The sequence below is a fragment of the Bacillus rossius genome, chromosome 12 (genome assembly GCF_032445375.1).
Source record: "Bacillus rossius redtenbacheri isolate Brsri chromosome 12, Brsri_v3, whole genome shotgun sequence".
NCBI lineage: Eukaryota > Metazoa > Arthropoda > Insecta > Phasmatodea > Bacillidae > Bacillus > Bacillus rossius.
Window position 1 is genome coordinate 23,083,116 of NC_086339.1, and position 16,332 is coordinate 23,099,447.

The 16,332-nt window shown below is 37.1% G+C and overlaps 1 protein-coding gene across 4 annotated transcripts in view; it reads right to left on the reverse strand.

Annotated features, from left to right (window-relative positions):
* The window catches only part of LOC134537705 (ATP-sensitive inward rectifier potassium channel 12-like), a 302,579-nt gene that overhangs the window by 84,802 nt on the left and 201,445 nt on the right, over nucleotides 1-16,332 (reverse strand). For all 4 annotated transcript variants that reach the window (XM_063378430.1, XM_063378429.1, XM_063378431.1 and 1 more), the window contains 2 exons: nucleotides 15,905-16,097; nucleotides 13,002-13,232 (listed from right to left, as the gene is read on the reverse strand). In XM_063378430.1, the coding sequence (XP_063234500.1) occupies nucleotides 13,002-13,232; nucleotides 15,905-16,097 (424 nt within the window). The remainder of the gene's footprint in view (nucleotides 1-13,001; nucleotides 13,233-15,904; nucleotides 16,098-16,332) is intronic.

The following is a 16,332-nucleotide window of genomic DNA, read 5'->3' on the forward strand; positions in this document are numbered from 1 at the left end:
TTTAAAGGAAGTAAACTTAGAACCTGTAAAATTACGAAGATCACAATAAATTTATGAAAAATCTATGGATAATTTGTAACCAGCGTTATTTAGAAAATTTACGGTAAAACATTTTAATACTCACTCAGTCAATCAGAATGTGTTAAGTGGTAAATGCTGCTTATTTTAAAAATATATATATTGCTAAGAGTGAAATTTGTTATATATTTAGGGTTACCGTACTTACGTTATTATAATAAGCAAAAAGATAATTATTCCCAGAATGTCAGTCTTTTCACTTTCTTGTAGGAACATTTGCTGTTCTGATAAATAAGACGAAGTTGGTGAGTTAGCCTTGCCTCGTTGACAGTGCCAGATACCATTTTAACTACTTCGAGTACCTAAAGTTCAGGAACCTCGAGATATTGTAAAAAAAAACCGCGAATAATAACATCTGATACATTTCCTTTTTATGTCATGAAATTCAAAAGCCCTAATATCTACACAAGAGACATGGGGGAATGTAAATTGTTGATTAGACCTGAAGTTTCTTTGCACACACAAACCAAAAGTAACAAATTGCAAGGAATACAATTTCGTCATTCTTTCGTTGAGAGAAGTAAGAATCTTATAAGTTTTTCTACTCGTCGTTGATATTTATTTCGGTTCGTTATCTTTTATTTGAGGGGGATAATTCGGTTTCCATGTGCCTAGCTGAAGACCGAATGACACTAGACCGAAATAGACCATACCGAAAACTTGAAACTTTATCTCGCTAGGAATGCCTTTGTCTTGATTCTGGCAACCGACACTAGACAGAAAGGCACTTGGTAGAAAGCAATTTAGCCGAAAGGCACTAGACCGAAAACTTGAAAATTTGTCTCGCTGGGAACGTGTCTTAACGGATATATTCAAGCGATGGACGACTGAAGTATGTAGACATCAAAATGAACCAAGGGATCGTGAATACCCTACCCATTACATAATTAAAAAATAATAATTAAAGTCTGAAAACATTATTGTGGCCAAAATTGTAAGCATGACTTGTGAGTATCGCATTTCTTGTAAGATTGCGTATGAACTCTTTTAACAATATACATATATATATTTTTGTCCTATCAGGATAAATGCAAGCATTCAACATAAAAACTCGAATCTCGACCCTTCCCTCCCTCACGATGGCCCTAACCTTTAATTTTTAAAATGAAAAAAAAAAAATACAGATATTTGTAAATTTGCATTTTTCATGAAAACAACTGTATCACTACAAAATAGTGTTCGCAGTCTTACCCGGCCATCCATGCGCTGAGTTGACCCAGTACATCCAATTGTTAAAATATTTTTTAACGATTCCTTTAATAGCTTTCTAGTATTAACTGCCCACATTGATATGAATAACTCAATAGAATAAAGTCAAATTATTTAATATTTCATCATTTTTCCGTTGTTTAAAAACTTATGCTTGTATTAAACATCAATTAAAATACAAAGTCATGCGACAAATTTTTATAAGGAATATCCAGTATTATCTCAAAAAACGCATTTCATAAATATGCACAAATAACCATAGCCATGTTTTGTACAAAGTTACAATAACTTGTTTGTATTATTAAAACTATTTCTTGGCAACTGGTTTCCAAAGGAATCTTTTGTGAAAGTACGGGACAATTTTTTTCTGTTTGCATTCAGATAAAATTTATAGTCTCCGGTAGCCTACTCATGATTCATTAAACTGTTTTTTTTTTTTCAGTCTTTTCGTGGGCGACATGCATCTGTGAGAATATGTTCGTAATTTCAAATAACTTAATCTTCGTATAAACGCTGTATTTCAACTTCCGAGTAGTATGTTTCGTTCTAAACAAAGATGAACACGCACTTTGGCAAAACAAGAGTTTTCTTGCTGTAATTTTAACCAGGTTTTTGAATGTTCTGTTAAATATTCCAAGGATATTCATGTTCAAAGAAAGTAAAACTCAGAGTCAGTAAATTCACGAAGACAGCAGTAAAATTAGCGAAGAACCCTGGATAGTTTGTGACCAGCGCTCTTCCTGAATTGAAGATGATATTTTTTTGACGGCGTAGCAGTCGGAGAGACATTCTCGCGGGGAAGGGAGCGTACCTGGGACTCGCGCTTCTTCCTGTTAGACCAGGAAACCAGAAGAATTTACGCCGACGCGACGGTTCGATCGCGGGCAGTTGCTGTTATTGCCTGGGGGGAGGTCGCTCCCTCCGGAACAAGCGGGGTCGTCTGCTTCCCAGCAGCTCCCCCTCCCTTCCTCCCTCCTCCACTAACCCCTCCCCTCTGCCACGATCCCTGACACGCGCAGCTGGAGTGTAAACACACGGCACGTGCTCAAACCTTATCACGTAACTTTAGGATAGGACGCTCGAGCTATTAAATACATGCTAAATATTATTTATGTTATCGAAATTTTGATTATAACTTTTGGGTTCAATACGATACACCGCGAATATGATGTATAAATAATCCTGCAGAGAACAAAAAAAATTTAAAAACATTGTAGCACTCAGTGTATTCCAGTTTCCACGGATGCCATTTTGAACCAAACGAACGTTGGAGACGATAATGTGTGAAAGGTAATGAAGCGATGCGAACAATTTGGGTCAAAAGTCTTTATCGTTATTTCCATTTCTCTTCAACTCTTTATCCTGTCTCACTATTACTTATTTTTTCCCCTCAAAATAGTTTGTCTGTTTATGAAAATTATTTAGACGAACGGAATTGAAACTTTAACTTACTTGATTATCCTTAATTTAAGCCACGGCATTCTTTCCTCAAACTAAAATAAATCAAAATAAAAAAAAAGGTAAGATTAGATATTTTTAAAGTTTACTCTTTGGTTAAAGGGTACTCAACGACATGCTTGCATAGATAACAGAGAATGATAGCATAATTTATTTCAGAATCCACTTAGGAATTTTGGAATTATTTAATGTGTAACATTTTATTTAGTTCCCGGTATACGGCTTTTTTTGGGAGTAATTTCGTGAATGCGAAGAAATTGAGGAAACGTGAATGTGTAACCACCACGGTGCTGCCATCTGTGGCGGATGGCGGGTACCAAAGTTCACGAAGCCATGGGGAAACTTTATAGTATTAACTGTTTAATGAATTTTAACAAAATGCAGATTTTTTAAATTAAAATTCTTTGTCGAAAATTGGACCCAAAGCCTGGGTTTCTTAATTTTTTCAAGTCTTTTTTTCGCTTTTATCCGAGCCGTTTTGTAACACAGTTTAAAATTTCGCTCCTCAAATACAACGATTCTATAATAGATGTAGCTGCTCTGGCAGTGAATTCTAGCGGTGGGAGCGGAAACTACGTGTGATTCGCGTCCAGAAATGTAGTTTGAAAATATCACTCACTTAGGATTTATCACGGTAGGCATTATTTTAAAGAATTCTATGTACAATTTCGTGTTCTAGCTTCGTATTATAAGTGAACTTGCAACATAAGAGAACATCAATGGCGAGTACTGAAAGAAACACAAATCAAACCAGCTTTTTGAGACTTGTTTCTGGAACTGCCCGCAAGTTAACGCCGCCAACACGCAACTCCCACCGCCTGCATCTTCGTCCGGAAAGGCCGTGTGCTCATTTCGCAAGGAGGCCTGTAAGAGTTGTTGACAACCTCAGCGGGCGGGAAATATTATTCGCAAGACCTCGTGCAAGAGCGGGCGAGTTGTCAGCCCGCGTGAGGCATGGACCTCTTACGCCTCCAGCGAGCGGAGTACAGTACGTCTTGCTCGCTGGAGCGGTGGTGTTTATGGACGGGAGGCGGGAAGGCGCGACCTTGGCTTCGTGGGTCGCGCTGCTTCTGGGGCGAAGGACAGTCCGCTCGCAAGTGAACCAGCGAAGGTCGCCGAGCCTACACACTGGCGATATTTTAGACGTGACAACGTCTAATAAATCGACGAACGCCGGCTGCACGCACGAAAAAATTTTCCCGTTACGCATATTGTCCCGTTACGCTCATTATACGCTTGCGCCGCATCTATCTCTCTTCCACTCGATTGGAACAACCATCGATTTTACTTTTTCGAGGCACATTAAACTTGAAACACCCCCATTCGTTTCCTACTTTTCTTATCATCGTCCTATCCTTAACAGAATAACACAGATTGGAAGAAGTTAAATAGCAAACATGTATAAAAGTTATAGTTAAAATAATCTCTTCGTTAAAGTAATAAACATATTTGAATTAATGAGTGCAAATAAAAGTAAATTTATCAATTAAATTGTAGATTTCATTTCACTCCTTTGTATCCATACAAAATAGTGATAATTCAATAAAAATGATTCAATTTTATTCATAAAAGTATGCAATAATTTCATCAATGTTTTGTTATGACGTTGTCACGTTAAACTATCGTCCGTAAACCGATTTTACAGACAACTAATTTTTTTCTTGTACATAGAACAAGAATATTCGCGTACAATCAGATATATTTCCTGATTTGTACATTTGAACAAAAAAACAACGGTATACTTTCACTGTGGTGTTCGGATTCTTACTTGGGCATTTATGCTTTGTTCTGTCCCAGTACATCCAATAGTTAAAAAAAAATTTTTTTGTAAACCGTTCCCTGAATATATTTTCAGTATTAACTGCGCACTTTAATAAGCATGATAAAACTAAATAAAGTCCAATTATTGAATATTATATTATCTTTTACTTGGTTTTATAAAATTATGCTTAAATGGAACACTAATTAAAATATAAAATTACACGCCAATTTTCGTACGAAATACTTTGTATTATCTTGAAAAACGTAATTGATACGTGCAAAAAATCCATAGTCACGCGTTGTGCAAAGTTACAATATATTTATTGTAGTGTTACAAACTATTTCTTGGCAACTGATTCACAAAGGAATATTTTGTAAAAGTACGGAAAATGTTTTTGCGATGACACGGAAGCAGCATGTAAATAGCGCACTAGTCAAAGCTACATTTGCACATAAAACAGTGGTTCACAAACATTCTCACTCTTATTTACTGATGCCTAAATTTTAGTTTCATAGGTCTGGATTTTATCCGATATTATTACATATATGAAACAGTTGTTTGTATTGATACAAGCATTTATATCTCCGATTTTTATTTAACGTTTATGAATGAGTCCAGATACAAGTTTTTCGTCTAATGTGAGTTAAAACTTTGTAGCAATGCCTATGTTTCATGGCTGGCTACTATTGACATAGCAGCGCAGTAAATTTTCGTTTATCAAAATTTTGATTAAACAAAACTCTGCATCAGATTTGAAACTTAAATTTTTGAGCACCGATGTTGGGCGATATTAACTTTTTAACGATGTTCTCTGTTGAAGGTGCTTGTTCACGCCAGGTGTTGGACACACTATAAGTGGGGACAAGATCATATTGTAAATTGTGATAAAACTGAACGAACACCGAAAAGAAAGTCATAAAACTGCATAACACAGAAATGATCGTTAATACCCTATATAGCACCGGAATGCACGATATATTATGGTATTAAGTAGCATTATACCAAAAGTTAATTCAAATCATAAAAAAGTAATCTATTAATGTTTTAAATTAAATAAATATTATTTCCGTACAAAAATTGTACCAAAGTACAGGGATCAGAAATGTTGTTTTAATTTGTTTTATTCTAATCTCTTATGGAATCTCTTTGAAACCATAAATTCTCGCTAATTTATTTTCGTCGTAAAATTGCAACGTTTAAATTTTACCACTATTTGGTGCAGTATTAAAAATGCTTATATACAAATAATAACAATAACACCGAGATCTTCTGTTTTAAAAACAATATTTTACTGCAAATAAAACCATAAAATCTTGTCTCTAATTATAAGGAGCTGTGATAAAGTTTTCCCAGTCGCTATACGCTAAATGAAACCTTGGTAAAATAAACAAACCTCACAAACTACTGTATGTTTCTTGTATTTAGACATTAAATACTTTATTGTATCTATTTTAATCGTAATGACACTATCAAATGGTCATTAGTTTTAAATATGAGAATTATAATTATTTTAATTTTTATAACGTGTTTAGCAAGTTGACTCTTGGCAAAAAGGACTAAGGCAAAATGGAGCGGCGATAATGATCGACATGCTTGCTGCAGTAATTCTCATTCAGCGATAGGAATTTTTATTTTGTGAAATATTCCTGAATTTGATATTTACTTTGTGTAACACCACAAGGACAGAAAAAAGAAAACATTGATATGCTTTTCTTCAATCGCCCATCGTTAATTAGCTAAATAATATATTATAAAAACCTAAAGAAAAAAATTCCAGAGGTGATACTTCACCTTATATATTGGCTTAAGAGTGCGTTTATCGAATTTGAAAGCAAAGATAAATCCGCTTTCATGTTTGTCAAGTTTGAAATTTTGTATAGCGATAACGAAGGAAAAATTATGCGAAGATTCAATAGAACTTACGTCTCTACTCTATACTAGTACTTCATCTACTGTTTACGCGTCGTTAAATCGAAGGCTGGCTTCTCCGAGAGGGCTGGTAAACATTACCGTCAACGGGTATCAGTATTAGACCTGAGCTAAGTTTCCTGGGAAAGACTTGCCACATCGAACGCCTGCACTTCTTGGAAATAAAAATTTTTACTGCCCATTTATTCTTAACCTTCCTCCGTCCCAGGTAGAGCTTATTACGTTATTACCAGCCTCTCCCCATCATCAACAACTTCTTTGTAGCTATTTTACCCTTCTTATTTTTTTTCGTAAGCATCTTGAGTGAAGGAGGAATGGAGCGTGTTGTACGCAGTGTCTTTTCACAAGTAGTACTTAATTAAAGACTAAGAAAATAGGATTAGTATTAAATTTACTGTTGTAAAATCAACATTTAGGGAACATTGTACTTACTTTGCAATAAATTAAGAGGGAAATAAAGTGGATATTCTCACATGGCTAGCTCCATAGAAAAAAAAATTGCACAATTTTTTTTAATTACAAGAACATTCAAGCATTGCCACAAGTTTCACAGTAGTATGATTATATATAAAAGGGAAAACCCTGCATTTATATTACAATAATAAATATTTTCTTTAAATATACATTTTTTAAATAACTTAACAATTTATTTAAATTGATAGCAGTTAAGGTGAAATAAATAAATAATGAATAATTTCACTAACCTGAGGATAGTTTTTTGACTTATCTTTGCAGGTTTAATTTTATAAGTCCTGATGTAAAAGTTTAAATTCTTTAATTTAGTTAAAATGTAAAATGTATCTTTCTATTCAAATATAAAACATTTATTTAGTTTAAAACCATCAATATGCTGTATGCACACTCTTTAACTTACATTTTATAAAAATTAAATATTTTACTTTTTTGGAACAGTACATAGTGCAGACTAAAAAAATTCAATTATTGAGCAAAGGAAAAAAAAAGTATGTATTATTTTTAGTTATGCGAGTCAATTGGTTCAATGTTTTCGCAGACAAAAGGTAATACGTATTTAGTAATAAAAATGTATCTGTTACTGTTGTACGTTTTAATCCTCAACGATTGATTTGTCTGGTTACAGACCAATAACAAAAGTTAGCCACAGCACCAAGCACAGGATCCGAAAGAAAAAAAAACTGGAATCGCAATAAGGTGTCGGGCGCGACGCGGAATACGCAACGCGAATACAATAATTTCGACACAGCTACGACGCCAGTGCGACGAAATTCGCCGGCGCGCAAAGACGTTCGATTGGAAAGATTTTCGGCTGCCAGTGCGACGTTGCTGAAAGCTGGTCAGAATTTTGGTTTTCGAATGATGGTTGGACTGGTGCGTTGGTGATGTTATTACAATTATTATGTTTATAAGGACCTTCTTTAAATTAAAATTAACCGGGAAATCTTTTAAATGTGTCCACTCGGAGTTATTTCATTCTAAATAAATTTTTAAATTAAACATATATAATATTTCTCTCAAGGAATTTCGGTTGAATAAACTTTCGAACATTGGAGGCTGTCGGATTTGTGGTGTTTATGTAATGGCCAGGAACATCTTCTTAATGAAACTCTTAACACTGACTGACAACGAACAGCTTATACCAGTGGATATAGAAGCATGAAATTTTGCAGAGGAGTTTCTTATATAACGTGGGTGAGCACTGAGACAGGATATTTGAGAAACCATCTTCTAAGGAGGTTAAATAGGGAGTGAAATTTTGAATGGAAGTTCGTCATATTTGAAGTCATAAATATGTACATGGGTTCTGTTTATAAATAAAAGTCAGTTGTATCAGCGTTTCTTGGACATGAATTCCCTAAGGGGGTAAAATAGTGACGAAAGTTTGGTAAGTACGTAATTTTTGAAGTTAGAAACGTTAAATTTGGTATGTAAGCTTCTGAAGAACTTCTAAACTAAGTACCTTGTAAATAAATACGTTTTGACCAATTTTAGGGTTGATTTATTAAAAGGAACTGTCACTGAGCGACCTGAAAGTAAAAGTACTAAACACGCATAGAAACTGAGGGGGTATAAAAAGATTCAAAGATAATACATGTTGAAACACATGTATGCAATGAGTTATTGAAGTAATAACTTTAAAAAATATATTATTATTCCAAAAATAATTACAATGGATAGCTTGTTAAAGTCTCTATTCGTTATTTATTTACTTGGATCTAATTCCTCACCGTGAACCAAAATAGTAAAAAAGAAGGCATGGGTAGAATAGGTTACCCAAGAAAAGTCGGATGATTCCTGTTTATGTATAAAGGTTTGTTTTTGCTTGCCACGCGGGGTGAGACTATCGTGATTCCAGAGTAGCTGAACGGGTGCGTTCGACAGTTCCGTCAACGGCCGGAGGCGACATCCACGACGCACGAGTGGGTCAGCAGGCGTGGATGGCCTTTGCCTAGGCGAGGGTCGGCCCCCACGGGCTGTTTAAAACATCTCTGTAGTACAGGTCACACCAGAACTAGACCTGCTTATCGGCCTTCCCCCTGGTGGCAGCCTTCAAGAACTGATAAACAAACATTCTTCCGCGCCACTCACCTGCTTGGATGTCGCCCAAAGGACGGCGTTAACATATCACATCACTACATCAGCCTCATAGTGCTGCGCGCGCGCTGTTTTTATTAGGAGCCGATCTGTGTACAGTGTCTGTGTCCGTCACTGCAAGTAATATTTTGAGTGAATATGGGTGGAGTGTGAACTCTCCGCATAACACAGTAGCGTATTTCCCCCAACCCCCTTCCCCCCCAAAAAAAAGATCCTTTGAGGCTATTTTTATATAATAATCTTCATCTCCTCGGATAATTAACATATTTATATTTGTTTTAATTTAAATTCCATGCATTTGATACCGAACGCGGTTCGTTTAGACAAGTTTAAACTTCACTTCTTTAAATTCCCCATGAGTAGAGACCCGAAAAATTCGCGGGTTCATTTCGTGTTATGCTAAAATTCAAATAATTATACCTTACTGCTGCTTCTGTCATTGGTTCACAGTTAATCTGGAGGACTGAGGGCCAATTAGAGACCCTCACTCATAGAAGTGTCGAATCACAGGCCACCCAGTCGAGACGACTCACAAGTTAGCAGCCAATGAACAGTTGGCATTTGCCCGAGTGTGTAGAGGATATTGGAGTCTATCCTGTAGGTCATTTAACCCGCGAATTTTCCGGGTCTCTACCCATGAGTAACACTACCGACTGACTAACGCTTTCCCCAAATATTATGTGGTTTTCAATTGAAGGCAAGTCATAACAATGTGTGGTACAATGTTGAAAGTAACTGGTATTTCGCCAACAGTAAATTAATATATGCATTGCATCAAATTAAACATTTTTAAAACAAAGTTAGTTTTTTAAAACTAAAAAAATACTGCTTTGATATGCTTTCATCTTTCTATACTTATTGGTGGAAGCGTGTATTTTTCGCGAAAAATATTCTGTACGCTCATTAGACTGAAATAAGTTATGTCCGTGCTAGCGATTGTTCACTTGCAATTGGCTGCCGTCTGCAAGAGAAGCCACTGCCCTGATTGGCCGGGCTATGACTGGTGTGCCGACAATAGACATGCGCCTGAAATAAACCCAGCCAACCGCGAAACACAGACAATGGCTACAAAGTTTTAACACACAGTTGGAAACATTTTCGCGAAAAATGCATTGCCCTACTTATTGTTTCGAATCTGCTAAGAAGCTCGTTTAGCATTAAATTCAGCCAATGAGGGAACACATACTGCAATATAGAACGTCCGTTATTCACCCTAAAATAACTACCCAATGTAAAATGTATATTTTACATTATAAAATTAAGAAGTGAGACCTACAGTCGATTGCAGACTATCTTGTCGCACACAATTTTCCTGATAATTTACAATTGAGACCGGCAAAGTTGCGTCATAATTTATTATTATTAATTATTATTTGAAGTCTGCCCGTGCCATGTATTCGAAGCATAATATTTTTAAGCTATACTTCTTTAAGAGCGTTATAAATAAATTATGAGAGTGAATTTTTATGATGCGCGCGCACCATGCAACGAAATTTTCAAAGTGTATCCATATAAGTGAGGTTATGTTCCCGTACGGGTAATTTATTTGCATTATACGTTATTACACTGTTATTTAATAAACAATTTAAATTAATAAATAAGAATAAACATCCATAAATTTATTGAATAGTCATTATTAATTAAAATTTATCTCGGTCATTTGACTAAATTAAATAATTAATTTTATGCACGTGTTTATATTAGTATTAAATACTTATTTTTTAATTTTTTTTTTAATTTGATTGAATTTACACTTTACCGACCGTATTTATAATGTCACTCCAGTCATTTTTTCCTTGCATTTTATTTCTATTAACTGTTAGCATGCAAAATTAAATTTAGTTTTTTATTACGCCAAGTAAGTATAATTTCTAACGCGCGTATGTAAGTTCACGCACCAATTTAAAAAAAAATTAAATCTATATTTCTTAACCTTTGAACTGCAATCTCATTGGGTGCCATTTTGTTATGTTTCCGTGCACTGTGGAAGCAGCAGACTCGATAGTGAAACGCTCCGTGAGATCCGTATCAGTTTCCGTGCCCCTATGGAACTGGCCTTAAAGAAGGGCCCGCCCGGTCAGGGATGTATCTGTGTTGGTGAGGCGGATGATAAGCGCGACGGCCGTTGTTTTTTTGACGCGACAACGTCTAATAAATCGATGAACGCCGGCACGCACGAAAAAGTGTCCCGTAACGCACATTTTCCCGTTACGCTGTGTCCCGTTACGCTCATTGTACGCTTGCACCGCATCTATCTCTCGTCCACTCGATTGTAACAACCATCGATTTGACTTTTTCGAGGCACATTAAACCTGAAACACTCCCATTCGTTTCCTACTTTTCCTATCATCGTCCTATCCTTAACAGAATAACAGATTGGAAGAAGTTAAATAGCAAACATGTATAAAAGTTATAGTTAAAATAATCTCTTCGTTAAAGTAATAAACATATTTGAATTAATGAGTGCAAATAAAAGTAAATTTATCAATTAAAATGTAGATTTCATTTCACTCCTTCTTTGTATCCATACAAAATAGTGATAATTCAATAAAAAAAGATTCATTTTTATTTATAAAAGTATGCAATAATTTCATTAATGTTTTGTTATGACGTTGTCACGTTAAACTATCGTCCGTAAACCGACTGTACAGACAACCAATTTTTTTCTAGCGCGGTATCGCCTCTGAGCGCAAGGCTCTGGAACAGGCGCGCAGTCTTCCAGGACAACCGTGAAATTTGAGCGTTGACCGTGACATTATATCGCGGATAAATGAAGATGAAGGTGTAACGCGAGTCCATTTTAGTGCTTTAAACAATCTGTACCCGTTCTTTTATGCCTAGAAATTAATCTGAAAACGCGGCTTTTAGTCAATTTTTAACTCTTCTAAAAACAGAGTTTAAAAATGTTCACAGGCTTCCACGGCCATTGTCTGAAGTAGCTTGGCTTCTGGGTTGTAGCCGTGTCCTTGGCGAATAATTCACCGACGTTTCGGTCGACATTGCAGTTGCCATCATCAGGTAGGTAACTGCTCCCTGATGATGGCGACTGCAGTTTCGACCGAAAACGTCGGTGAATTATTCGGCAAGGAAACGGCTACAACCCAGAAGCCAAGCTACTTTAGAGTTTAAAAAACTGAACTACTCATCGGTAGAGACCTGTAAAATTCGCGATTTCAAATCCCTAAAGGATAGATAGACTCCACGATCCTCTATGCACTCGTGAAAATTACATCTGCTGATTGATTACCGACTCGTAACACCTGTTGACTGGAATGATCGTAATTCGCTAATTCTTCTGTTAAATATTTTTTTTTTCATTGGCCCAGAGTCCTTCAGATAAACTGTGGCCCAATCACTGAAGCAAAATAATGTCAAAAGTATTTTTGGACTCTATCATATCGCGAAATGAATCCGCAAATTTTACAGGTCTCTGCTTATCTGCCCTCAGCGAGCTCTTGAACGCAGACCCCAACTGGGATTTATTTGTAGACCTAAAATCTAAGTAAATTTAAATATCTTCAGAATGAAGATGTTTACGAACCATTGTCCGTAGGGGTCGTATGTTATTCCACACCAATACTATTTTTTTTAAACAACTGACTTTTCCTTTAGAATTGGTATTGATAATAAGCATCACCCAACAAACACCCATAACCTCCCAAGTAATATTAAAAATTCCATCAAGGTAACATACAGTTGCCAGACTTTCGAACATTTGTTTTGGCAGAGCTCCAAGTCGACGTATCTGCAAGTTTAATCACCTAAAGTTGATGAATGTAATCAGCATGCACCAGAACATCGCCCAAAGGACCTCTCGAAGAGCCCCAACAATGTTGAGTTGAAGCAGACATTGTAGAGTTTGTGATCAGTTTGACGAAACTGTCCGTTTCAAAACTGTCATATCTGTATGTGAATTTCTTTACTTCTGCTCTCGCTAGAAAATTGTTAAATCACAGTATTGCGCTGAGCAGTTCTGGAACGGGAGGGAACTCACCGGCCCTGTCGCCGTGCAGGCTCTGCAACCTGCGCAGCTCGTCCAGGGTCTTGGCGCTGCACAGCGGGGTGTCCACCTCGTAGGTGTTGTTGAACAGGCTGTAGTCCACCTCGTACTCGCCCGTGTCCTTGCGGAAAGTGACGAGCGGCTCGAAGCGGTGGCCCCACAGGATCTCGTTCGGCAGGTAGGACGAGCGCGCCTGCGTCGTCATGCCCGTCGACTCGATCACGCCTGCGCCCGGCAACACGTTGTGAGGAACACAATTGCTCGCATCTGACCTCGTGCGTTCTCACCTCGCAAACACACTCGTGATACAAAAAACACAGGACACGAAATTTAACGTAGAATATTAAAAAAAAATAATAATGCCGAGCGTGATAAATAGAGACCTGCAAAAATTCGCGGATTCAGTGACCTCCAGGATAGACTCTACTACACTCTACACACTCGGGCAAATGCCGCCTGTTCATTGGCTGCTGACTTGTGAGTCGTCTCGACTGGGTGGCCTGTGATTCGACAATTCTTTGAGCTAGGGTCTCTAATTGGCCCTCATTAATCCGGATTAACAGTGAACCAGTGGTAGAAGCAGCGCTAAGGTATAATCATTTGAATTGTAGCATATTACGAAATGAATCCACGAATTTTGCAGGTCTCTAGTGATAAATGTACGCAGATTGGTTTGAAACTGGACGCGAATCATACGTACATAGTTTCCATCCCCGCCGCTGGAATTCGCTGCCGGAGCAGCTAAGCCAACTACTGTATCATTTTATTGGCAGACCGAAATTACAAACTATATAATCAAACGGATCCGACAAAAGCGGAAAGGACTATAAACAAATACTCAACCGCGGCTTCGGACCTGATATTCGTCAAGGCATTTTATTAAAATATTGCCCGTATTGTTGAAATTCTTGAAAACGGTTGATACTATAAAGTTTCTGTTTGGCTTAGTGAACTTTGGTTCGTGCCATCCGTGACAGATGGCAGCACCGTTGTGACACATTTCCGTTCCAAGCGACTTCCGTTCCATTAACGAAATTACTCCTGCCAAATTCCGTATACAGAGAGCTAAGATGTTACACATCAAAAAAAAGTATTTTACAATATCTACTTTAATTTTATATATTCCTCATTATCAATAATCAATTTTTTAATGGAGATCTATATTACTCAGCATCTAGTGAGTTTTGGACGGCGTACTTGCGTCGTGCTTTGTCAAATAATTTTTCATTATCGTAATTTGACATAGAAACATTAATTAAAACTATGTGTAATTTTTTGAATTTTTGGTTCCATTCAACCTTGCACAGTAAATTATTAGGGGCAGGCATTTTTTCGCGAAAAAAAATCTGAACGCCCATTAGACTGCAACATAGTATGCCCGGGCTTGTTGTTTCTTTCTTGTAATTGACGGCCGTTTGCGAGAGAAGCCATTGCCTTATTTGGCCAGGCCATTCAGGACAAGTTTCCTTCCGCACTGAATTACTGTGTTTGGTGATCTGACAGTGAACATGTGCCTGAAAGAAACTCACGAAATCACGAAACACAGACGACGTGTTTAAACTCTCACCTAGTCTCGAAATATTTTCGCGAAAAGTACATACTCATATATAGTATTACTATACATATTGTACGTACATTTAAACATTGGAAACTACATTTTAAAGCTTTACAAAAACCATTTTATTCATATATGTAGCATTGTACTTTCGTAACTTTAAAAGACATCACAATAAAGTAAAGGTTTTAAAGTCAATATCATCTTAAGTTTTTGAGTTAATATCATTTTATATAAGCAGACAAATTTTTTATTTTTTCAAAATGAATATTTGGATTAGGTACTTAATTTTATAACGGAAATAATATTTACCGTGCAAAGATTTGAACATCTCGGGCAGAACATTATAAATTAACACTAATTCGCAGACTTCCTGACGAGTAAAGCACCTCAAATTAACGAAAGATCTTCGTGTGAAACAATAAATGAATATTCGAACAAACTTCGCCAGATCCCAACTCCAAAGCTCTTCGCTCCGTTGTTTGCAGGGTAAACATGCACACAGAATAAAAAATAATGTTAGTCTTTCAGTACTCGCTAGTGATGTAAAACAAATAACCTCGGTAAAGAACAAATTCATGTACCAATTATGTTGCAAATAAACTTATAATACGAAACTCGAACACGAAATTTAGAGTAGAATTCTTTTAAAAAAAATGCTTAGCGTGATTAATAGACTGATCAATAAAATATTCGCTTTTCAAGTACATACTAAAATTTCCAGACGCGAATCACACACACACACACACACTTTCTGCGCCCACCGCTAGAATTTTCCGCTTAAATCGTAAACGTAGCTTGCTACCAATATCCGCAGATGTCAGAAAGAAAAAAAAAACTGAAATTTTACACTATTAGAAATGGTACCGATAAAAGCGAAAAAAGACTTGAAAAAAATCCTAAAACCCGGACTTTGTACCCTATTTCCGACATGGAGCTTTATTAAAAAAAATATTGCTTATATTGTTCAAATTCACTTAAGAGTTTGATAATACAACGGTTCCCCACACGTAAGAAGTTATGATTCTATTCAATTACTAAAAATTTAACTTGAAACCTTTTTTTAAAACACATAATATAACCCTAAGTATATGTTTGTATATTTGTTTTTTGTTCAAACGACTAAAATCATTCTGTAAATAGTAACTACGAACAAATTTTAACCTTACTGAGCTGAATCGACATTATTATACAGTGATTGGTGTTTTGGCAAGCTGAAAGGAAGGAAGGAACACAGACGATGCTACAGTGATTTAGCTCGCGAAGTACGCGTGCCCCCTCCCCCCCCCCAGTGGGAAGAGGAGGAGGGGGGAAGGGGAAGCAGGACGGCGACCGCCCCCACCTTCGAGGATGACGACGATCTCGAAGCGCTCGCGCACCATCTCGGCGGCGGAGAAGGGGTACAGCGGGCTGGACGCGTCGATCTTGTGCACGATGGTGGTGGGCCAGATGAAGAAGATCTTGTCCTCCTCGCCGTCGCCGCCCACCTTCAGCTCCTGCTGGTAGTAGGGCAGCAGCTCGCCCTCCTGCGTCACCTGCGCAGCGGCCCCCGCGCCCCTGGTCACCACCTCTCTCTCACCCTGGTGGGGAAGCTGAATTGTTGCCCCTTGGATGGGCAGCCCTTCGGGATTTTTCTGACAGTGGTTAGTTTAAGTTAGGTTAGGTTAGGTCACTTTACAAACTAACCACTGTCAGAAAAATCCTGAAGGGCTGCCCATCCAAGGGGCAACAATTCAGACAAGCTTTCAAAAACACCACTGTCAGAAAAAT